Source organism: Apiotrichum porosum (genome assembly GCF_003942205.1).
Source record: "Apiotrichum porosum strain DSM 27194 chromosome Unknown scaffold_8, whole genome shotgun sequence".
Classification (NCBI taxonomy): Eukaryota; Fungi; Basidiomycota; class Tremellomycetes; order Trichosporonales; family Trichosporonaceae; genus Apiotrichum; species Apiotrichum porosum.
This window is the reverse complement of record NW_021167115.1, coordinates 1,026,161-1,048,297: the sequence shown is the minus strand read 5'-3', so window position 1 is coordinate 1,048,297 and position 22,137 is coordinate 1,026,161. Positions and strand designations below refer to the sequence as shown.

The window sequence follows — 22,137 nt, the reverse complement described above, 5'->3', positions numbered from 1 at the left end:
CCTCTGCTCTCTCCTAATGAGCCTCTCTGCTCCTTCTATTCGAGCCTCCTCTGCTCTCTCCTAATGAGCCTCTCTGCTCCTTCTATTCGAGCCTCCTCTGCTCTCTCCTAATGAGCCTCCTCTGCTCTCTCCTAATGAGCCTCTCTGCTCCTTCTATTCGAGCCGCCTGCTCTCTCCTAATGAGGCATGATAAAACAATGGCCGCCTGCTGATATTACGTAAATGATCTGTGCCATTCCACTTTGGCACACCCATATCATGGCGGGGGATAGAGGGGATGCGTTTTCTGCTGCTTCCACTGCGCCCTAGTGTCCTTTGCCGTACCCGGGCCTTCTCCTCTCCATGTGTATACATGTATATAGGCAGCTGCATACACCTCCTCTGTTGAGAGATTTCTACTCTGCCAGTGACCAACCGTCCAAGGGCTTAAAACTGCACCAGAGTCCAACAATCGTATCCGCCAGCTCACAGGCCACATCGGGGTCGGGAACAGTAGTCACCCCCACGACGGCAATTGCTCAGCTATCCGAAAGCCCGTCGGTATGGGGTGTGAGCGGGCAGCGGGTAGCGGGCAACTTGCTTAGTCTGCCTTCCCAGATCCACTCCGAGATCTACGGCATGCCGCATCTCGTGAATGTCGTACTCGCTCAGCGCTACGAGACTGCACATGGCGCTAAAAGTACCGATCGTACCGAGCACGATGGAGCTGCATAGTGGAGTCTGGAGTCGAGTAGGCCTGTAGCTTGTAGACTACTTACTAGGGTCACGGCGGCTAGCAAGCGGACGCCGTGTACATAACATTGCTTCCCAGTGCATCGACGGCGACAGCGACGACAGCGAAAGTGGGCCGCAGACTCGGTCATTTGGCCGGTTGGCCAGGCGGTGCTGCGTCGCCGAGACTGTTCTTGTCTTCGCTCGCCTCTGCCTCAGTACTACAATGGCTAACCCCTCTGACTCGCGTACGTGCCTTCTGGGGCTCTCCGATCGGTCATTTAGATAGTCTTTCTGTTACCTAAGAAACATGTTCAAAGGGGTCCATCATTCAAGTTGGATGACATAACTGACTTTCGTATGATGACTGTTTATCAACCTACATAAGATCAATCTCGTCCGTCGGCGGTGTCCTATCGCCCGCTGCAGCAGTCTGCAGCTCGAAGGGAGGATAATGTTGCACATGAATGGTTGGTCATTAATCGGCGAAATTAGCGATGCCGTCCGCTCGTCTTGAGCCGACCCAGGGAAGTAGTCACAGCAACAGCACTCAATGCATAGATGCACACTGCACATTACCGCTCTGCACATGCCGAGTAGAGGTCACAACCTCTGGTAATCTGGTATCTCGGACATTTCACCGACCGATGACAGCGGCGGGCCGTTGTGTGGGACATGTTGTGGCATACCCAGGCCTTGGCGACTCTCACTCACCAGCCCGGACGAGCCTCACCCATACTTGAACACAACTCAGGCGCTGACGGCATTTCACAGCACCAGTGTACACGAAGACATGTAACATTAAGGCTTTACTACAGTGGCCCGCCGGCCAGAAACCCAATCCAGTCTACAAAACAAACATCGAGAACCGCCACACAACCTTTAGGCAGCCGTGATACGGCCCTGGCCGAGCTTGTCCTTGCCCATGGCGCCGTACTTGGCCTCCACCTCGTCCTGGACCTTCTCAATGCTCTTGAAATACTTGACCGTCTTGACGCGGAGCTCGGACGTGGCGTCCTCGTCACACACGACCAGGGCCCACTTGTGCGTCTGCAGGGCCGACGCCGTGACCATGTGGTTGACGCTGCCCTCGATCATCTGGCTGAGCGCCAGGGCCTTGTTCTGGCCAGTGACGATGAGGACGACCTCCTTGGCGTCCATGACAGTGGCCACACCGACGGTAAGGGCCATGCGCGGGACCGATGCGAGGTCGTTGTTGAAGAAACGCGCATTGTCAATGATGGTCTCGTACGCCAACGTCTTGATGCGAGTGCGCGACTGCAGCGACGAGCCGGGCTCGTTGAACGCAATGTGGCCGTCGGCGCCGATGCCACCGAGGAAGAGGTCGATGCCGCCCACAGCCTTGATCTTAGCCTCGTAGTTGTGGCACTCGGCGTACAGGTCCTCGGCCTCGCCGTCGAGAATGTTCGTGTTCTTGGGGCTGGGGTATGTTAGCCAAAGGTTCTTGGCATCGCTCGATTGAGTCGCCTGCCAAGCGCAGGAGCGAAAGCACGTGGTAGCGGTTCGGAGGAACACTGCCCGACACACGAGGGTGGTCTCCTTCACTCGACAAGTAGACAGAGGGGAAGAGGGGCACACATTCAACCTCTAGTGTGTACGTGTGCGGACATTGACAGAGAGTGACGATTGGGACGACCACTAGCACTTTGGCATGACCAACGGCGGTAGTTACCATCAGGTACCTTCACCGAACTCCAGGTCCACACATCGGTGCCTGCAACGTCGTCCACACAGCCACCCAGTTGTCCTTCAGTCCAAGATCCGTCCGCAAGGATCGAGCCCTCAGTAGGACGCGAAGTGATGCCGGATATCGCCGGCACACGTCGGCCACTCGATTGTTCGGTGCTTTTTCTCCACTCCACACCGAGGTTGCGATCTGTTACTCACTTGATGTCAATCAACGAGAAGAAGTTCTTGAACATGAAAGTGTGGTACGACTCGGGGTGGTCGCGGGCAATGCCGACGTACTCGTCCATGTTGACTGTAAGGCATCAGTTACTGCGGCAAGCGGCGAGCGCTGTGGAGGCTCGTTGGAGCTGTGTGCTCTTCCACACGTACACGAGACAACGTCCTGCGTCGACGTCAGCCACTATTCACGCAAAACTGCCTGGAGATGAGGTCGACCCGACCGCATGCGGCATCGGCACTAGTGGCTCACGCTAGCCGCATGCGTCGTTCCACCACGGACGTTCACAACCACCCACCTTGAACGACACCTTGCCGGCCTTGTGAGCCTCGACGAGACGCTTGTACACGGGCAAGGGGGACGAGCCAGTAGGCAGGCCGAGGACAAAGTTGGGGTGGCCCTCACGGGGCACAAAGTCGTTGATACGCTTGACGATGTAGTCGGCGATGTAGGAGCCGACCTGCTCCTTGGTGTCGCGGATAGTGAGACGCATGGCGAGAGAATGGGTTGGGGGAGATGGGGTGTTTCGAGGGTGAAGTGGGTGCGTGTGGGCAGGTGAAGGGTGTGGGGGATCTGGGGCTTTGTATTATCTAGTCGTTTGCCATCGAACGTGCTCTCTCGCATCCAGAGCGTTTGAGCACACTTTGCAATGTGCTCCGCCGGATGCGCGGCGCAATGTCTGGCTCAACATGCTGACGTTTGTCGGCACACTGCCCGGCCGCCAGCCCCAAAGCCGAGATCGCAAGATACAACCGGCGTTCTCGCCGCGGAATCTCGCGGCCCGTGCCACGCGTCCCATACAAATAGCCACGTGGGACGGAGATCTGCCTCCAATCCGTGTGTTTCTGCGCACTAAACCCCCCTCTGCCGTTGTCGGCCAACACGCCGGCTGCACCGACACTCTGTCGGCGGCCTCGGCGGGATCGGCGTCTGATAACACGGCCCCAAAGCGGGGGTGGAGGGGACCGTCGTCAATGTTCCACCTGCATCTCACTAGGACCAATTGTTGCGCCCAAATGCGGGCCAGGCGACGACATCAAAAGCACAGTCGTTGACACCCCCTCCTTTCTCTCCATCCCCCCTCTCATTCACCAACTCGATCATCTAACCACGATGCCGGCCCCCGTTCCCACCGACATTATCCGCTTCACCAACGGCTACATTGCCCTGGCGGACGGCACGGCCGTCAAGGCCGACCTGTTCGTTTCCCCCACCTTGGGCAAGATCGTTAGCGGCCAAGAAACGTTCTTCTCGGCCCGCCTCCAGCCGGCGCGTACCATTGACCTTGATGGCGGTCTCCTCGCACCTGGCCTGATCGATGTGCAGATCAACGGAGCGTACGGCGTCGACTTTTCCGAGCTCGACATTGCGCCTGGTGGCGAGGATGTCTACCTTGCTGGACTCGACAAGGTTGCAGAGCGCATTGTGGAGACTGGAACAACGTCGTTTGTTCCTACCATTATTACTCAAAAGGAGGAGCTGTATGCCAAGGTGGGTAGAGACGACGAGACGGGATGATCCCCAATCTCGGCATTTGATACAGATCGTCGTTGCCGACATTGTGCTGACACGCCCAGCTCCTTCGCCTTCTCAGCCCCCGTTCGTCCCCCAATGCCGCCCACTCGCTGGGATACCATGCTGAGGGCCCCTTCCTGCACCCCGAGCGCCGCGGCGCGCACAACAACGCTCTGCTTCTCACGGCCTCGACGATGCCCCCCATCGAGGCGTTTGACAAGGTGTACGGCGCCGAGGGCCTGGACCAGCCGGGTGTCAAAATGATCACTGCGGCCCCGGACGTCGAGGGTGTCATGGCCTGCGTCGAGAACCTGACAAGCCGCGGAGTGACATTCTCCATCGGCCACTCTGACGCCGACCTCGAGCAGGCTCAGCAGGCCGTCGACCGCGGCGCCCGCATGATCACCCACCTGTTCAACGCCATGCCCCCAATCCACCACCGCGACCCGGGCGTCATTGGTCTGCTCGGCGACACCACTCGCAGGCCATACTTTGGCATCATCGTCGACGGCCTCCACTCGCACCCCAACACCATCCGCATCGCATACGGCGCCGCTCCCGACCGCTGCATCCTCGTCACAGACGCCCAGTGGATCATGGACCCCAACCTTGCCGACGGCGTGCACCACTGGCGCCCGGGATTCGCGTTCCGCAAGGAGGGCCTGCGTGTCGTCATCGACGGCACCAACACGCTCGCCGGCTCGGCCATTCCCTTTGCCGAGTGCGTGCAGAACCTCTCCAAGTGGGCCGGCATTACCCTCCCGCAGGCGCTCGTGTGTGCGACCGCACACCCTGCAGCCATGCTTGGCCCGCACGTCGCCGAACACAAGGGCCGCCTCGAGGAGGGCTTTGACGCCGACATGTGTGTGTTTGACTGGGACGGGCGCGTGCGCTCCACCTGGGTCATGGGCAAGGAGGTCTTCCGCGCCGCGGACGTGTGTGACGGTGACATCCTGCGTCCCCGTAACCAGGTCAACGGCAAGGCGTAGAGGCTGTGTAGGGATATAGAGTCATCGTGTGTATGTTGAGTGTTTCCTTCCGACAAGGGGAGGAGCTCGTAATTTAGGGCTTTTGTTAGTGCTTCGTCACTGTCTCATGGATTAGAGTATCGATCAGTAGTGTATGTTGTTGGACGTGCGTGGAAAATTTACAGCGTTTCATCATGATGAGATGGTGAGGTACTCATATGTGTTGTGCTTGTTTATCGCTATTTCTGGGATATTTGATTGAAACCCTACTACAACTCTCCGCCACCCCTTCTTCCCGTTGGGACTGACCCAAAACTTATCTTAATAAATACCAGCAGGATATTCTCGTCGCTGTTACTATGCACCGCCGCTTCCAACATCTAATAGACGTAACGGAACTTGGGGTTCTCTTTGTCGGTGAGGTCCATAACCAAAGCGTCGACGCCGTCGGGGACGTCGGTAGTCTCGCCCGTCGCGGCCATCCTGGCGTCGCGCCTCTTGTTCTCCTTGTAGTAGTAGAGGAACAGGAGGGCCATGACGGCCGCAGCGAAAATGTTGCAGAGAATAATCGAGAGGAGCGCAGGGCTGTAGCGAGGCGCATCCTTGGAGCGGAAGGTCTGAGGGCCGATGAGACCGCCAACACAGGCTAAACGGGGGCTTTGTCAGCTGGGATTTCGACGATCGACGTCGTGCGTGCCACAGCTGGACTCACTGGCAAAGAAGAACATGCCTGAAGCCATAGTCTTCTTGGTACGGCCCGCAACGTTGGACGAGATGAACGACGTGACGGCCGTGGTGTTGATCGCCCAGGTGAGCATACTTTGTGGGCGTCAGCTGGTGGTATGTTTTCAAAGCTCGATCAACGGCCCGACTACGTACAGGTAGTAACCGGCAGCACGTGGGATGGGCTTGCTCTGAGGGAAGGCGTAGATCATAGCCGCGCCCGTCATGGAGACGATAGACGGGAAGATGGAGATGAGGGAACGGCAGCGAAGCTTGTCGCCAGCCCAGAGGCAGAGAATGGTGAAGGGCGCGACCCAAGCCTGACCAATACCCATCAGGAGGGCCTCCTGGGTGCCGAAACCGAGGCCAGTGACGAGCACAGCGGCGAAGCTGAAAATGTTAGCACTCCTTATCACTTGTGGGATGCGGCTTGACTCACTTGGTAATGCCACCGCCGGGAATGGCCGTCAGAAGGGCAACCAGGACAAAGGCCCAGATCTGGATGTCGGCCATTGCCTCCTTGACCTGCTCCCATTTCCAGTCACGGACAGTAATGTCCTGGCGGGTGTCGGCGGTACGGAGGTGAGCGAGGTGGCGGTCCTTCTTCGAGAGCCACCATGCCTTCTCGGGGTCGTCGGGGATGACGAAGACCCAAACAATGCCAGTGGCAATGGTCATGGAGCCGAGGATGAGGTACTCGACCCTCCAGCCGACCATGCCCGTGAGATGGCCATTGATCTGAGCGTGGAGGAGACCGTACGCGACGGCAGAGCCGAAAATGAGGCCCCAGGTGTTACACGAGGACCAGATACCGGTGCGCGTACCCTGCTCGTGGACGCGATACCACTGGGTGGTGACAAGGACACACGCGGGGGTCATTGCGGACTCGAAGAAGCCCAGGAAGCTGTAAGGGTCGATGGCGTCAGTTACCAGTTACAGAAGGGGGGCGTGCAGGTGTCCCGTGCGTATTCCTCGATATCACAAAACGACAACAGATAGACGCGCCAACCATGTGTGGCACTCACAAACGGACCACGAGGAGACCGGCAAAGTTGTGGTGGCAGATGGTGATGAGCATCACTACAGCACCCCACATGATCATGCAGGTAGCCGTGACCTTTGAGAACGACAGGCGCTGCTGCAGGTAGACCATGGGGTACGATCCCAGCAAGTAACCCAGACCTGAAAAGGCGGCGGTCAGCGCCACTCGCGTCTTGTTTTACATCGGATTTCCCGAACGTGGTGTGTGCTTTACCCCGGTGGCGCTTTGGCAGGCTCCGAGAAGCCTTGGAGACACGCCTGTGGCTAACGGAATGTGGCCCCCCCTTTCGCATTCACCAACTCACTGAAGATGGTTCCAAGCCAAGAGTATTGGGACAGGGTGATTTGCGAGTCGTAGATGAAGCCTGTGGGGGTGTCAGGCCGACATGTCTCGGGCAAGAAGTGTTATGTTGCTCACCCATGATACTCGAGTAAGCCAGCATGGTCTTGTCGAGGAACTGGAGGGCAGTGATCACACCGAGGATGGGCATGAGGACCCAGTCGATCTTGCGTTTGATGCGCTTGTTGTCCTCGGGAGACACCTCTGTGGGGAGACCCATGGGCTCGAGGTCGGTCTCATGGAATCCGATGTGGTGAGGGTGATCGCTGTGCTCCTTGTGCTCGATGCTGGCGGCAGCCTTCTCCTGTTCAATGTCCGACATGGTGGTGGCGGAATCTGTGGATGGCAGGTGTGCAGAGGCGGGGGACGGGGTGTGTGGATCAAGTACCGGATTGAGGTACGCAGCGATGACAGTGGAGAGTACCGATACGTGACGGCCCCGGCGAAGAGGAGAACTGGCTCGGATAACACCAGACAATCGGAGGGTGGGCCGTTAGCTGTTGTTGTTCTTTTCCCCGCACTTGTCTTGTATTTAAGAGGGCCGGGGAGGGCCCCACGCCATGCCTACCCTGGACGCGAGTTGCAACATGACCTTCCCAGGTTAGCACGCACGCATTGCATGCCCGCGCTGGAGGCGGGCATGCCGCCACGGAGAGGAGGTTGCCAAACGAAGGCGGGGCGGGCTACTGCCTTGCCGGGTAGACAATGCGCCGGTGGGCCGAGTAGGGGGAGCGCAGCTCGTCAGCTGCGAGGGGGTCTGTTCCCTCCTCTGTCTGTGTGACATGTGAGCATGTTAGCAACCTCCTCCACAGATCCTGACGTGGTCAGTCTCGGCTACCCCCGATAGAGTACATGCCAAGCGGCAGATGCCGCTTCGACCGCGTGTTGAAGTGACATCGTGCTCTCTTCTGTGGCCGTGATAATTAACGAATGAGTGCGACGTCTGGTGGTGGCATGGGTAAACATGTTGCCAGACAAGAACGTCCGTCCTCGGAGTACCACACTTGGATCGCAGCATGATAATCAATAGCATTGCCACTGACGCGCAAGATGAAGAGAGTAACGTGTGCAACACCCACATGCAGCACTGTTTGTGGTGTGGATGTTGACCTCTGGAGGAAAGGAGGGAAGAGGCATTGGTGGCCAACCTGTCCTACCAAATCCGCTCTCTCTTGGCATCATCCAGCGCCACAGACGTGTTTATGCAGTCAGATGACTAGCTTACAGGGTCAGCGAACGCGGCTCAGTGTGGGGAAAGCGTTGCTCTCATGCAGGGTAGAGGGCCTCCATCCCACTCTGGGCTCTGTCATGAGATCTCATCTGCCCACATTGCGCGGTGAATGAGACGTCCGACACGCCCGGATATTCATCTTCCGTGACACAAACACATTTTGTGGAGTGGCGTTGGAAAACGTCGTAGTCTGAACGATGTGCGTCAGTTTGGCATGCCCGGGCAGCATCCCTTGCGCAGAGGAGGATGGTGCACACTGTCTGGCGCAGGTACAGACGCAGGCAAGGCAGGCAAGGCAGGCAAGGCAGGCAAGGCAGGCAAGGCAGGCAAGACAGGGAAGGGCACTTGCAGGCAGGCGCCGGTACGCGATAACCACCTTTGCCGCCTGCCGCCGCATTGTCGTTGCCGGCCTGTGACGCCGCTAAGATCAAGTTAATGACATTGGTCGGCTTGGCGCAGCAACACGAACACCTCCCCTCTTGGCCACTTGCCTGCCGAGAGCACTATTCTTGCATGCACACGGTCTCTCTCTCTCTCTCTCTCTCTGGCCGCCCGCTTCTGGGCCTTGCGGATAAATGGCTGCCTCCATTCCACAAGGCGTTTCTCACCTCTAGCCATGGCCGGGGGACCACGGGGTAGCCGGCCGATCCGGGTTATCCCCAGACTTGCAGAGGCTCACTCACTCAATGATCACTGATCCACTGACACTTGGATGCCGCGTGGGGCACGCTGTACCATCGCCGCATCACACCACATCAGCGCGTGCCCGATGTCTCTCCCTGTTGCTCAGTCTCTCCTTGCCGCTCTGGCGTATCCAGAGGCGCTAAAGCTGGCGCTTGTGGCCTCGACCTGGACGGCACGTGCACACGCGGTGCACAGCGCTTGTTCGGCGGGGGTCGGGCCGGGCCGTGGTCAGGTTGCGTGATGTCCGACAGCAAAGTGGCGAGCTTGGGGATGCATGTTCTGTCAGGCTGATGACCATATGCATGTGTGTTCGTTCATGCTCTGAACGCTTTGAGCTCTCTTGACGCCAAGTTCGGCCCGGGAGGCTGAGGGACTGACGTGAGCCATATCCTGTCAATCTGGGGGTGAGCCAGAGGCCAGAGGGAGGCTCTGGGCTTGGAGGGTTGGCAGGTCACAGATCACAGAGCAGACGCTTTCACCAGTAGCCGTGGCGGCCTTGCCCACTGTCTGCGGGGACTAAAGAGTGGCGATCAACGCCAATTCCAAAGTCCAGTGACCCCACACCTCGCTCGCGCCTCGCAAGGCTCGTAACGGGCCACAAACGGGATATTGTTCCTACTTGGCGATCGATGGGTGGTGGGGTAGTGGTCACCTGGACACCTGGTCGCGTGCGGTGTTAATCCGAGCTTTGGCTGAGGCTCACAGAGTGGTCGCTCGCTCGGAGAAACCCGACGCCAACGGAATGGGGATGAGAGGAATAAGTTGCCAAAGAATGGTCGATGGGCTGTCGGTATATCACAATGCCACTCGAATGGGCGCGCTGATGGCAGGCCGCGCGCGTTCACAGACCACCGCGCGCGCTCACGAGTGGGCACGCCCCGACCGGCGGCCAGGTGGTGGGGCTCCTATCTCTCCCCCACATCTCTCGACGTTCTCGGCGTGCATGTCAGACATAGAGATGGAGGGATCACTTGACCTATGACTGAATACCCCTACCCCATTGCAGACTCGGTAAGAGGACATCAAGTGTCGACGGGCTCATCGGCCTCGTTGGTTCACGAAAAACGCCACCTCACCCGCTGGAACAAGCCACATATGGCCGCCATCTCGACCGTCCCCATAACCCAGTCTGGCCCGCCTTGATCGCCCATGAGAAGGATATGCTCCTGGTGGGCCGCATTTTTGCTCTCATATTCACCCATTTGGTGCACAAAGTTTCCTGCTATGACACCTACCGGTAACTGTAAATGCCGCCGAATGTTGATGTTTTTAGTGCGACGGAATGGAGTGGATGAGAGGCACGATGGCAGACCGCCACACGCCAACGCTGGTCCACAGCTCTGGCCAAAAGGTGCACGTTTATACATCGTTTGGTACCTAGCTACACTGGTTTGCTATATGCGTGGATGTATGATCACGCGACGTACTGGCGCTGATCCAGAGTACGTTGGCACACACGCTGTGTTATGGCGGTTGTGTCGATCTCATTCCATCAGACAAAAAAGGGCTATATCTTATCTTCGGAACCGACGCGCGAAGCCGACGGCCTTCAACGGCCATTGTTGCCCTCCCCTCGGACATGATTGAGCCACCTATTACAAGCACTGCTGTTCACACCGGAAGCTTTAGGAAAACTGCGCCAGCTGTTCTGAATACCCTCTTAATGTCTGGCCGGCGGTCCGCGCCACATGGGACGGCGGGAGGCCACCGCCCGCGAGCATGTCCGAGACGTTGTTGAGGAGTGGGATGGCCTCTTCGGATTGGAAGGGACACTCGGCGACACCTTGGTCCTTGATTGCGTCGACGAGCACGGATCCTGCGAGGGTGATCATCTGGACGGGCGTTAGCGAGATGCAGTGGCCAGAGAGACGGGTGGTGTAGCCGGAGGCCTAGCTCGCCCATTGTTTCACTCACCGACAAATAACATGGAGGGAGACTCGACAGCTCCTCCTTTTGCGGCCAGGCATTGCACTTTTCCAGGAACCCAACTGCGGCCTCGACGCCGTGTGCCCACGCCGCAGCGCGGAGACGGGGGTTGCCGCCCAGGCTCTTGGCCGACGTGGCATTGACGAGCATGCGGGCAAACTCCCAGAACAGGTTGATGTGGCGCATCCAGTTGGGATCCAGCTGGTGACTCTCGAGGTCGGCGCGCCACCACTCAAGGCTGGCGTTGATGCTCGATGCCAAACGGGCATGGGCGCCCACTTGGGCAGCGACATTGGAGCCTGCGACGGCGGCCCCGTGCTGCGAGCGACGGTGATACCAGTCCCGCAGAAGGGTGATGAGGCGCGCGTGGAAGGTGAGGAGGATGTCGTGCGGGCTGTAGCGGTCGCCAGGGAGGGGAGAGTCCGGGACGAGGACGTGGCAGTAGGCCATGGGGTCGCGGCGTGGTGGTGGCGGGTTATCGCGCTGGAGGGCCTCGGTGCCGTCCACAATGTAGCACAGGAGCCAGACGCGAGCCATGTCCTCGCGTGTGGCGTCGCGCTTGATGGGCAGGAGACCGCAGACCTCGCCAAGCGTCGGGGGCAGCGGGACAGTAAGCGACGTCCACTTGATCCAACCCCGCGCCCATTTGAATGCCGACGACGCGATGGTGGCCGCCTGGTCGCGCTCGGTCATGAACGTTGCGAGGATACACGCGCCGACAATCTCCTCGGGGCCGATACCAAGCTCGGGGTCGAGTTCCTCCTCGCCATCCTCGTCCTTTGTGCGGGAACCGCCACCAAACGACGGGTCCAGCGTACTAATAAAACTGTCGGCGGGCGAGTTGATGAGCAGCTGCGTGACCTCGCGAGCGAGAAGAGGGCGATGTTCGTGTGCTTGTCCCACGCGCTCTGACGCAACGAGGCACATGACACTGAGGATGAACGGCGTAATCACACTTGGACCTTGCGGGATGTATGGAAACTTGCCAAATTCGAGACGGTAGCCGAACATCCATTGCCCCAACTTGGCGTGGAAACTGACGGTTAGCACAATTACACCTAGTCAACCCACTAGTTGACGAGACCCAGGGCCTCGGTGTTGGGCAGCAGACCACGCTTGACAATGTTGGGGCGTGGGTCAGCCGAGCCCAGCGTGTCTGACATGTTGGGCACTGGCGCCACGATGGCGCTGGAGGGAGACGCGTTGGACCGGGGACCGTTGAGGAGACCAAAGATCCCCTGCTGGCTCGGGTATCCCTGTCCCTGCCGGATCTGCGAGCTCGGGGTGCCCGAGTCGACGATGGACACACTGAAAGTGTTGTCGACTGGGGAGATGGAGTTGAGCGCATCGGGTGTGATTCCAGTCCCCGAGGGCTGCGTGTCTGGCCCTGCACTGAGCGTGCTGTCGGCCCGTCCGTTTGTGGGCGGCAGGGCATAGCTGAAGCCAATGTCGACCTCGCTGAGGGGAATCTGCGGCACGCCGGACGAGAACGAGAGATCGGTCGTCGAGCTGATACGCTCAAAGCGCTGTTGCTGCGTTGTGTGCATGTCGGCTGGGCGGACGACGCCAGGGGGGACGACTGCGGGGTAGTCGGCCACAAACTGGGGCATCTCGGACAGCTCCCTCTCGTCGTCCTCATCATCTTCTTCCTTCTTCACGCCCTTGCGGCGCTTACGCCCACCGTCTGCCCCCAGCGCGCGATTGCGCTCCGCTGTCCATCCTTGGATAACGGCGAGGTCTCGGTCGGGTGCCTCAAAGCGAGGAAGGGGAGGTTCAAAGGGCGGCACGGCACCTTGGGATGTCAAGTGGTCGAGAATGTGGTGGACGGCAGCGGAGAGGTGGGCAAGGTGACCAATCGCACTGTACATGTCGCTCGTGAGGGTCTGTTGCCAGTCCTCGTCCTGGAGATGGTCAGCCGGTGAACACAGGCCAGCTTAGTCACCCGCCTCCGCATTACTCACATGGCCACGAGGGTAGAAGATGCACTTTTCCTTGCGCGCGCAACAACGCACGCAGTCGGTCTGGTTCTCTTCGACAATGCATTTGAGCTTGGCGCGGCGACAGTTGGAGCACGCCTTTTGCTTCTTCTCGCGGACGAGGATGCTTGGCGGTGCGTCTTTGGAGCTCCCGTCCTTGTCCTTTAGCGGCGGGCTACTCGTCTTTTCGCTGCTGCGCCTGTCGCCGCCGTTCATCGCACCCGAGTCGCGGCCGCGTTTCCGTCCGTTGGCCGCTCCAGAGGTGTTGGTGGTGGCCTCAAAGAAGTCGTTGCCTGGCATTTGTGGACGAGGGCCCGGGGCAGTCGGGGACAGGTTGCGCCCGATAGACGCCACGGGCGACAGAGACGGGTGGTGGAACCCGTCGGCTCTGGGTAGGTCTGTCATGGTTGTGAGAGGAGGAGCGGAGAGGAGCCAGTCGGTGTTGGTGGATGTAGACCTCTAGCCAAGAGACAAATGTACTAGGGGGGGTGAAGAGGAGAGACGCAGTGGAGGGCAAACGGATCTGCTTTCTTCCCTCTCAGGTTTCGGCGCAATGTGGATTCACGCGAGATGACGCAAAGAAGACACCGGGTGGGTCGAGAGTGTGCGCGCGCTGGCGGTACAGGACACCAAAGCCTGGCAAGTGCGATAAGGATTGATGGCTGTGTGCGACACGGCCGAGACGTGAGTGCAAGTGTGCAATGGAGGATGGCGATAAACGACAAAGGGTCGTCGTCGGCGTGAGCGGCGAGATAGTGGGTGGGTGTGGGGGTGGACGGGGTAAAGGGGTGTATATCTCCCTTTGCGTTGCCGGAAGCGTGTGTGGGCGCTTAGGCGCTAAGCTGTGGAGAGCGAATGGGGAGCAAACTAGTGGGGGATGGTAAGACAGACAGAATGGTTATGAAGAGGACGACATGCCCGGAGCTCGCTGTCGACTGCGTAAAAAGCGAGCGGTGCGGGGGCATGCGGAGGTGGGTGTGTGGGGCAGAAGGCCTGCGAGGGCACCACATGAGCGCGCAACAGCGAACAAGAACAGACGAGAACAACTCATCCGGCGCTAACCGGCGTGCGCACGCACACGCGGGGTGGCCAAGTCTTTTGGGCTTTTCGGCCAAAGCGCCGTTCGTTGCGTTCATAACCTCCCCGCATGGCCCCACGGGTCCTTGATATCCAAACCTGGTCGTGCTTTGGTCTGACGCCAGGTCGCACCAACAATGGAGCCAACGCATAGCTCTATCCACGTAACAGACACACAAGAGGAGATGAAGACTTGGATGGAATTTTTGAGGTGTTGTGTGCGTGCGCGCTCGTCACATTGATCACATTCGTTCCCCCTTGGTCTGCTCACTACTACATGGTACATGCCGCTCTCTTTAGCAGCGGGCTTCTCCACCTGCACTCCTCAGCCGAAGGTCCGCCGAAGGTTTACGGGCCCTCACGTATACGAGTTGCACACGCTCTATGCTGCCTTGTCCACGACCTGGCGCTTAAACTCGTCAAAGTCGACGACACGGTTCTCGTGCCGTGCCTTTTCAGCCGCAAAGACCGTGAGGTGGCTGTTGAGAATGTCGTCGGGGGTGACACCGAGGAGGGACTGGTCGTCGTTCGCCACTGCAGCGACAAAGCACTCGGCGAGCACACCGTCTCCGCCGCCGTGGGCGCCCACGCCGTTGTCGGGGACGACGGTGCGGCTTGAGCGTGAGAGAAAGTCAAAGACGGTAAACGTGTTCATGTCGCCCACGAGCTCGCCCCGTGTGCCCTGGATGACGGTGCGGCGGGCACACTCGGCCTCGGTGAATGCGCTCATGGTCATGTTGGCAGTGACGCCGCCGTCGTACTCGATGTTGACGACCTGGTGGTCGACCACGTCGTTGCCGGCCTCGTAGACACAGATACCGTACGGACCCTCCTCGAGAGCGCGGGTGACATTCTCCTTGGTCACGTCCGTGTCGTGGACAATGACGCGGGCCCAGCCGACCCTGCGCTTGCTGTCGGGCTCCAAGGCGTCGAGGTAGATCTTCTGGGCAGACCACACGCAGTCCTTCTCGGCCTTGCAGTCGAGGCAGCGCTTGACGTCTCCGGCAGCCGCGGGTTTCTTGGAGGGCTTGAAATGCGCGACCGAGCCAAACGACGAGATGCGGTTGGGCTTGCGGCCATCGAGGTAGTATGAGAGGATGTCGAGGTCGCTGGGAACGTCAGCTGTGAAGATTGACCACATCAAGCATTTCAACTCACTGGCAGCACTTGGCCATGAGGGCAAAGGTAGTCTCGTGCTCCTTGCCCCAGTTTCCGCGGACGAACGAGTGGGCAAAGTGCTCGTTGCCAACGGGCTCCATGTGCTGGATGTTGACAATGTCTCCGAGGACGCCCGAGTCGATCACCTCCTTGACCGCGCGGTTGTAGGGCGAGTACCGGAGGACGTGACCGACACCAAAGATGAGTGGGTGGCCAGTGGGGCTCGTACCAGCGCTGCCTTGGATCTCCTTGACCATGTTGACGCAGTCGGAAATCTCGGTGGCCATGGGCTTTTCGCACAGGATGTGGTACCCGAGCTTGGAGAAGACGCTAACGGCCGGCGCGTGCAGCTGGTCCAACGTGGTGACGAGGACGGCGTCGGCGAAGCGCGGGAGCTTGGCAACCTCCTCCCAGTCACTGAAGAGCCTGTCGTCGGCGAGGCTGGAGTGATGTCAGTTGAGATAGCTTGCGGGAGGGCTCCAGCAGAACGTACTGGTGCTGGCGAGCAAAGATCTTGCGGCGGGCCTCGCGCGGGTCGGCGACAGCGACGACCTTGGCCAGGTGTGGGTTGTGGAGAGCATAGTTGGCGTAGACAACACCACGCTGACCGCCGCCAAGGACGATGAGGGTGACGGGATTGGACTGCTCGGTGACCATGATGAGAGGCAACGACGTGGGATAAGAGAGAGAGACAGAGAGAAACAGAGAGAGACACGGGTGTGTGAGGCTGCGTTGCGTGGGACCCGAGGACGTGGAACCAGATATATACGTGTTGGCTGTGGGTGGGGGAGAGTCTACACACGACAAACTCGACTCATCAGCAATACACAAACGATCAATGGCCCAACAATGGACCGATCACCTAGTGGCCGGTGGGACTGATGCGCCATCTTCCCCGACATGACTCTGAGCTTATCGCCCAATCCAAACGCAGACGTTGCACCTCTCCCCCCGCAAGCCCCACACAATGCACCGTGTCATGTGCCACCTCGCGGCCGTGTGGGCAAGCGCGCCGTGCTCGAGCCAAGCCATCAGCGCAGCAGGTGGCGATGAGACTACGAGAATAGACTAACCTGGGCAAGTAAGCGCGGCCCCACAATGCTAGCAACGACGGCAACAGGCCAACAGGCTCGAGAACGCAGAAACACGAACGACGACCTTCTCGCGGGAAACTTGGTGGAATTGGTGGTCATCATCGCTCAAAGCCGACGTTCAGGACACACGGGCACTTCCGCCGCTTTCGCCGAGAACATGTTTTCCATCTGTTTGCCCTGCACACCTCTCTTTGATCCGCACAAGTCTGTGCCAACCTCCCCCGCCCCCACTCGCCCATGCCCGCGCCAAGACGGAAGGGAAGATCGTGTGCCTGCTGTTGCAGGTTCAGACAGAGCACGAGCGCTGCGCGCTGGGCATCAATCAGCTTGAACAGAAGAAGAGGGAAAGAACCCGTGTGGGGGCTGCCGGATATATGGCGTGTCCCGCCGGATGTGGCCGTGGCCCGCAATATGGGATATATGCCGTTCGCGCCGTCGGTGCTCTCTACGACACTCCGCCGACGCGGCCAGTCGGTCCGACGGGGCAGGTGGGGGCTCCTGTTCCTCCATAAGTGGCACCCGGTTCAGAGCCGGGCACGCCGGGGGCGACGAGCAAGGTGCTGAAGTGAGGAGCCGGAGCGCTGTGGCGGATATCATGATGGTGGTACAGTAGCGTTCAGGAGACGAAGTCTACCGGTAGGTCGGTCACACGAGCCGCGACATCCTATATCCTGCTCCTGCACACGCCGGGAGTGGTTACGACGGGTGTGCCAAGAGGAGTGATGACTGGGCGGGTCTCCTAATGGGGAATGGGTTAAAAGAGTCCTGTGCGTTAGGCATTTTTGAGCCCCTACCTTGTTGGCATCCTTGCACCAGAGACGGCTCTGCCAACCTGCCACCACACAAGCATAACTGCCCATAGTGTCGAACCAAGCCCACCCAAGTCGCCGTCTCCCTGTTCGTGGCTTGGGTGGCTTGGTTCGACATTGTTGGGGGTTGTGCCTCTAGTGGTAAACGTCTCCGGTGGAAGGATCAAAGGTGGGGTTACTGAGCTGAGCGAGCCCGCGGCCGGCGGCAGTCAATAAGCTGAGAGATAGATGGCACATAGGGTTGCCAGTGGGGTATGCTTCCTCGTAACATCCGATACGGACACTTTTCTATCTTCGTCTAGGCCTTGAGGTACTTGGCATGGAACTCGACGTGCTCCGGCGAAAAGGTCGAGATCTATCCGTCAGCGATGATGTTCAAGGTAACAGGCACAAGGCTCCATGTGCGCAAACGGGGATATGCAGCCCATATCGCACATGGACTCAGACTGCCACAAACCGCCACTCACAAAGTAGTACGAGTGGTCGTAGCCCTCCTGGCGCCTGAGCGTGAGCTCGCCGCCGACACCGCGGCCGTCCGCCACACGGGTCTGCTGGGCCTGCTCGAGGGCCTCGGGAGTGAGCTGGCCGGCGATCAGGAACTGGTCCGCGGTGCCGACGTCGACGAGGATGTGGAGCGAGCCCGCCTCCGCCTTGGTCGAGGCGAGGAGGAAGGAGGCGTCGTGCGGCAGCCACTCGGCGGGGGGAAGCGAGCGGGTACGCGTCTCGAGGTATGCGGTGAACGCGCCGATGCCCCAGGGGACGCGGGAGGGGTTGCTGGGGAGTCAGCTGAGCACGAATGCCGACGACGCGGACAGCTGGGTGTGGCGGCCAGTCGCTAACTGCCATAGTGGCTGAGGTGCAGGTGAGCGCAAAGCAGCCACAGACGAACAGAGTTGACTTTTTGCTGAGACCGCAACTCACGTAATTGGGGAGAAGGCCGAGCACGACTTGAAGAGACCCGGGTTCTTCAGGTAGATGGTGAGGGCGCCGTGGCCGCCCATCGAGTGACCGGTGATGGACCAGCGCGAGAAGTCCTGAGCAGTCAGCGCGCGAGCTCTGTGGGTTTGGAGGCATGAAGGGCGGTGACGCAGCTCGGATCCTTCACGGATTTGCAGCTGGGTATCACCGCCGACTTCTTGCTGTAGATGAGGAGAGAGAGGAGGACAGCTTTGAACAGAAGGAGTTGCAAAGCTGCAACCGCCTCCTTACCTGCTCTTCACCCCAGGACAGCAAATGGTATCGGAAGTAGCGGGAGAAGAGGGCAATCCAGCTCTGATTGCCGCATGACATGTGGCGAGCTGAGCCCTCTCTGCACACTCCCTCCTCAGTACCGCCGCCAATAAACACAGGCGAGTCCCACTCACCAGACCCAAGTTGGCGGCCTTGAGGGCGTTGGGCAACTCCTCGACGACGTAGGTGTACATGTTGTAGTGCCTCTTCCACTTCTCGGCAGTGGCGTCGATGTAGAAGCCGGCGCCTGGGGATCGTCAGTCCTTGCTTCAGAGGTCACCATGCCCGACGTGTGGGTATGGGGCATGGCGGAGAGAAAGGAGGAAGGTGACGAGGGAAGGCAAGCAAAGGAGGGAAGGAGGGAAGGCGGGGGAAACGTCGCCAAGGTCACCCCATAAGCCCGCCTCTAGCAGAGCCCAGAGTACCACATATCCAGGGAGAACCATGGCTGTACATCACCATCACTCAAATCGCACTCAGCATGCAGTGATAACCAGCCAAGAGCCGTATCCACAGCGCTTATCGAGTCCTTGGCACATATCCCAGCTGAAGACTCCGACGATCGGAAAGTCCTGCTGCCCACAGGTCGTCGCGTACACGCCCGCGCCAGCATCGTTGTCGTGGACCCCACCCCACACTCCCGATGGAACCCCCCCCCCCCCCCCCCCCCCCCCCTCCCCACGGCCTCTGTTCACCGCCAACACCCGCCATCAGGCGGGTTACTCACCGGTACCAAGCTGCCAGTCGTCGTCCTCGCCCTCGACGCCGGCGCCGCGCGGGCTCGTGTCGGGAAAGACGAGGGCGATACCCTCTTTACCAGCCGTGTTGAACATGCCGGCCTTCCACGCCGCCGTGTCCTCGGTACACGTCAGGCCCGCGAGGTAGAACAGGACCGGGACGGGCGCCTGCGCGGCGCTGTCGGGCACGAAGACGTTGACAGACGCCGTGAGCGCGCCGAGGGACGCTGAGGGGAGCGTATACTTTGTGATCGTGCCGTTGGCGACGCGGTTGGAGGCGGTGGCGGTGAGAGTCATTTTGGGCAAAGGATGCAAGGTTGTGGTGAACGGGAACAAGAAGAAGAAGAAGAAGAAAGGAGTGGGCGATGAGGAGATGGGTGGTAAGCACCTGTGGCCTGTGGGGTCGGGTTACTCCGTGTCGGATCGTAAAGTGGAGGCATGGCTTGGCTCGGCATATTCAGGCAATGTGCGCGATCGTTCGCTCATTGTCGGCTGGGTCCATCACAGCCTGGAAACATGTCCCTCTTCGGATGCGAGTGCAGCAGCAGTGTCCCGACGATACATAGACCCCTAAGCTTAGCCCATACCTTGGTGCGCTCCTAACTTGGTCTCCAGGGGACGCGTGCCAAGACCACTGTTGGGGCCGCAGCGTGTCAGTCGAGGCCCGGGGGTCGCGCGGTGATGTCATTGCTCATGAAGCGTGGGAACGCTGTGCGACGCGTCCACGATCATTGTCAATAAAAGAATCACGGAAAGATGGCCCCCATATGAGAGCGACGCGACATGCTCGGCAAGGTGATAACCAGATAGTGTGACTGGCATAGTGGATACCAGATGCTGGAAGGCATGCAGTGGCGCTGGCCGCTGGCTCTGGGCCCCATTGTACAAGCAACAAACTCGATGCACAACTGCAGGCAATCTACATCTTGGCTGTAGCCCTGCCCCTGCCCCGACCCCTCGCCCTACCCCGTCCTCGTCCTGTCCTCCCCCTCGTCGCGGGCCGAGGGGTCGCCAACTCGTCGTCCTTGGTCTCCCCGTCACTAGCATCCTCGGCATCGCCAGTACTCAGTGGACTGGTGGGTGCCGTGCTGGGCGCACCACTGGCTGCCGAGGCGGCCTCGTGGTCGCTCGCGCTGCTGGAGGAGGATGGCGGGTGGTCGCGATACGTGAGGCTGTGGGACTCTCGGTCGGCGAGCATGGCTTCGACGCGGGTGGCGGACGTCGTGGAGCCGGCACTTGGGCGGCGGGGGCGGTCCGGGTCGAGGTCGTCTGGCGCCGAGACTGTGCTCTCGGTACGCACGTCAATGTCCTCGAGGAGAATCTCAACTGCCGCGGAAACGTCTCCCTTTGTACGCGCCAGAACACCAACGACGTGTGCGTCATCGAGGCCGTGGCCGGGAGGCAGCGACGCCAGGACCTGGGCGAGACGCGAGTCCTTGCCGTTGTCGGGCTTGCCGTCGAGTTCGGGGACCGGCTCGCCACGCTCCCTCCGCGCTGCCTCGCTCACGTCTCTGGCATGGGGCACGGCCATCGAGTCTGGAATGTCGGCAGGGCCGGAATCACGTCCGCGGCGGATACTCTCGTAGTGCTCCGCCTCGGCGAAGAGGGCGAGCCACAGCATGGCATGTCCTGGGCGAGCGGGGGGCACAAGACCTGCCAGGGCGGCGGTGTATTCCTCTGTTGGAGCCTCGGTTGTCGCCTCAGGCTCGGCTGCGACCTTTCGCAGGACGGTGGTGGAGGAACGGGTGCGGCGGCGAGTTTGCGGGGCCTGCTTCTCGGGCTCGGCGGTAGCGACAACAGCCGTAGGGACAGGGGTCATGCCTGGAGCGGGTGGGCCGACGTACTCGACGGTATAGCTAGTCTGGGCGAGGATGACACGGATACTGCGGCGAAACACTTTGGTAGCTGCTTGCAGTTCAATGTGCGAGCCATACACGCCTGCACCACGCATGCGCTGGACGTAGCCATCATATGTCTCGCCCTCGCTGAGGAAACCGGCGACGAAATCACCCAGTTCCCCCCTTGCGCGTTCGAGGTGGTCGCACACGAGCTTGCGCACCTCGGCGTGCCGGCTCTGCTCGCCCCACAGTTGATCGGCCAGCGCACGGAACAGGCAGTTGCCGTCGGCGTTCACGTCCCGCAGCGTGAGCTGCAGTCGCGCGACCTCGTGCTTGATCGCGACACTCTCGGCTGCGATGCTCTCCAAAGTTGTTGGAGTGGCAGAGGTCCGCCGGCTGCGCGTCGCGCGGGCCGAGCGAGACGCGCGGGGTACAACATTGGAGGCTGGTGTTGTGCCGCCGCCCCGTTTGGCGGCGCCGCGACGTGGCCGACCGCCGCCAACGAGACGTGGAACCGCAGTCACCGCGGGGGTGTAATCAGTGTCCTCGTCGCTCCAGCGTGTACGGCGCAGCTTGCGGGGCGGGGAAGACGGCGATGGTGGTGCCGATGTCGATGTGGACGCCGAGTGCGAGGCGGAGGAAACAGACTCGCGGCGACGACGGACGGCACCCGTGCTGCTCCCCTCTCCACGCGCTGCCGGGTCAGGATCGTACCCGAGCGGGTGTGTCATGAGATGGAGGGGTGGGTTTGGGGGGTGTCGTGTCGTTGTAGTGTGGTGTCGGTGTTGTGTGAGCCGTTGTTTGTCGTGAGGGGAAGGGACGTGAAGAGGGGGGGAGGTATGCCGGGTCAAATGTCCGTGAGCTGGCAGACGTCGCGGGGTGTGTGTGTTGGAATGCGCGTGAAATGACGGGTTGCAAGGGGTTGGTTATGCGGGGTGGGTGGGGGTTCTGCCCTCTGCCTGGGCTGTGGGTAGTTGCACGACGCGTTGTCGACGGGGGTGTGTCGGCTGGGTGTGTGTCGACGTTGTAGGGAAGACTAGTTTTGACCCAAAAAGCGTAAACGACGGCGCGATGGACAATGCGTTGTGTGTGGCAACAAACGAGAGCGTGCGCGTGGGTGCCAGGGGGAACGAGGGGTTGGGTGGCGCCGCC

The 22,137-nt window shown here is 60.1% G+C and overlaps 7 protein-coding genes across 7 annotated transcripts; 1 reads left to right on the top strand and 6 right to left on the bottom strand.

The window, feature by feature from the left end:
• Positions 1–1,593: 1,593 nt before the first annotated feature.
• Positions 1,594–3,131, bottom strand: NAG1 (Glucosamine-6-phosphate isomerase (Glucosamine-6-phosphate deaminase) (GNPDA) (GlcN6P deaminase); the record flags this gene model as incomplete). The annotated part of the gene is made up of 4 exons (XM_028624448.1): positions 1,594–2,152; positions 2,620–2,713; positions 2,791–2,803; positions 2,937–3,131. The coding sequence occupies 4 exons, from the start codon at positions 3,129–3,131 to the stop codon at positions 1,594–1,596; spliced, it is 861 nt and encodes a 286-aa protein (XP_028475520.1).
• Positions 3,132–3,751: 620 nt separating this feature from the next.
• Positions 3,752–5,142, top strand: EHS24_009154 (uncharacterized protein; the record flags this gene model as incomplete). Its single annotated transcript, XM_028624447.1, has 2 exons — positions 3,752–4,129; positions 4,216–5,142. 2 exons carry the CDS (start codon positions 3,752–3,754, stop codon positions 5,140–5,142), a joined length of 1,305 nt encoding a protein of 434 aa, XP_028475519.1.
• Positions 5,143–5,501: 359 nt separating this feature from the next.
• Positions 5,502–7,547, bottom strand: EHS24_009153 (uncharacterized protein; the record flags this gene model as incomplete). Its single annotated transcript, XM_028624446.1, has 7 exons — positions 5,502–5,767; positions 5,834–5,940; positions 6,001–6,234; positions 6,284–6,748; positions 6,870–7,026; positions 7,191–7,250; positions 7,304–7,547. 7 exons carry the CDS (start codon positions 7,545–7,547, stop codon positions 5,502–5,504), a joined length of 1,533 nt encoding a protein of 510 aa, XP_028475518.1.
• A 3,218-nt stretch (positions 7,548–10,765) lies between these two features.
• EHS24_009152 (uncharacterized protein) lies at positions 10,766–13,447 on the bottom strand (the record flags this gene model as incomplete). Its single annotated transcript, XM_028624445.1, has 4 exons — positions 10,766–10,972; positions 11,055–11,997; positions 12,138–12,967; positions 13,028–13,447. The coding sequence occupies 4 exons, from the start codon at positions 13,445–13,447 to the stop codon at positions 10,766–10,768; spliced, it is 2,400 nt and encodes a 799-aa protein (XP_028475517.1).
• A 1,054-nt stretch (positions 13,448–14,501) lies between these two features.
• On the bottom strand, positions 14,502–15,934 carry EHS24_009151 (uncharacterized protein; the record flags this gene model as incomplete). Its single annotated transcript, XM_028624444.1, has 3 exons — positions 14,502–15,228; positions 15,278–15,718; positions 15,771–15,934. The coding sequence occupies 3 exons, from the start codon at positions 15,932–15,934 to the stop codon at positions 14,502–14,504; spliced, it is 1,332 nt and encodes a 443-aa protein (XP_028475516.1).
• A 1,544-nt stretch (positions 15,935–17,478) lies between these two features.
• On the bottom strand, positions 17,479–19,444 carry EHS24_009150 (uncharacterized protein; the record flags this gene model as incomplete). The annotated part of the gene is made up of 5 exons (XM_028624443.1): positions 17,479–17,535; positions 17,648–17,954; positions 18,102–18,214; positions 18,545–18,657; positions 19,138–19,444. 5 exons carry the CDS (start codon positions 19,442–19,444, stop codon positions 17,479–17,481), a joined length of 897 nt encoding a protein of 298 aa, XP_028475515.1.
• A 279-nt stretch (positions 19,445–19,723) lies between these two features.
• EHS24_009149 (uncharacterized protein) lies at positions 19,724–21,716 on the bottom strand (the record flags this gene model as incomplete). The annotated part of the gene is made up of 2 exons (XM_028624442.1): positions 19,724–19,781; positions 20,164–21,716. 2 exons carry the CDS (start codon positions 21,714–21,716, stop codon positions 19,724–19,726), a joined length of 1,611 nt encoding a protein of 536 aa, XP_028475514.1.
• Between the last annotated feature and the right edge of the window lie 421 nt (positions 21,717–22,137).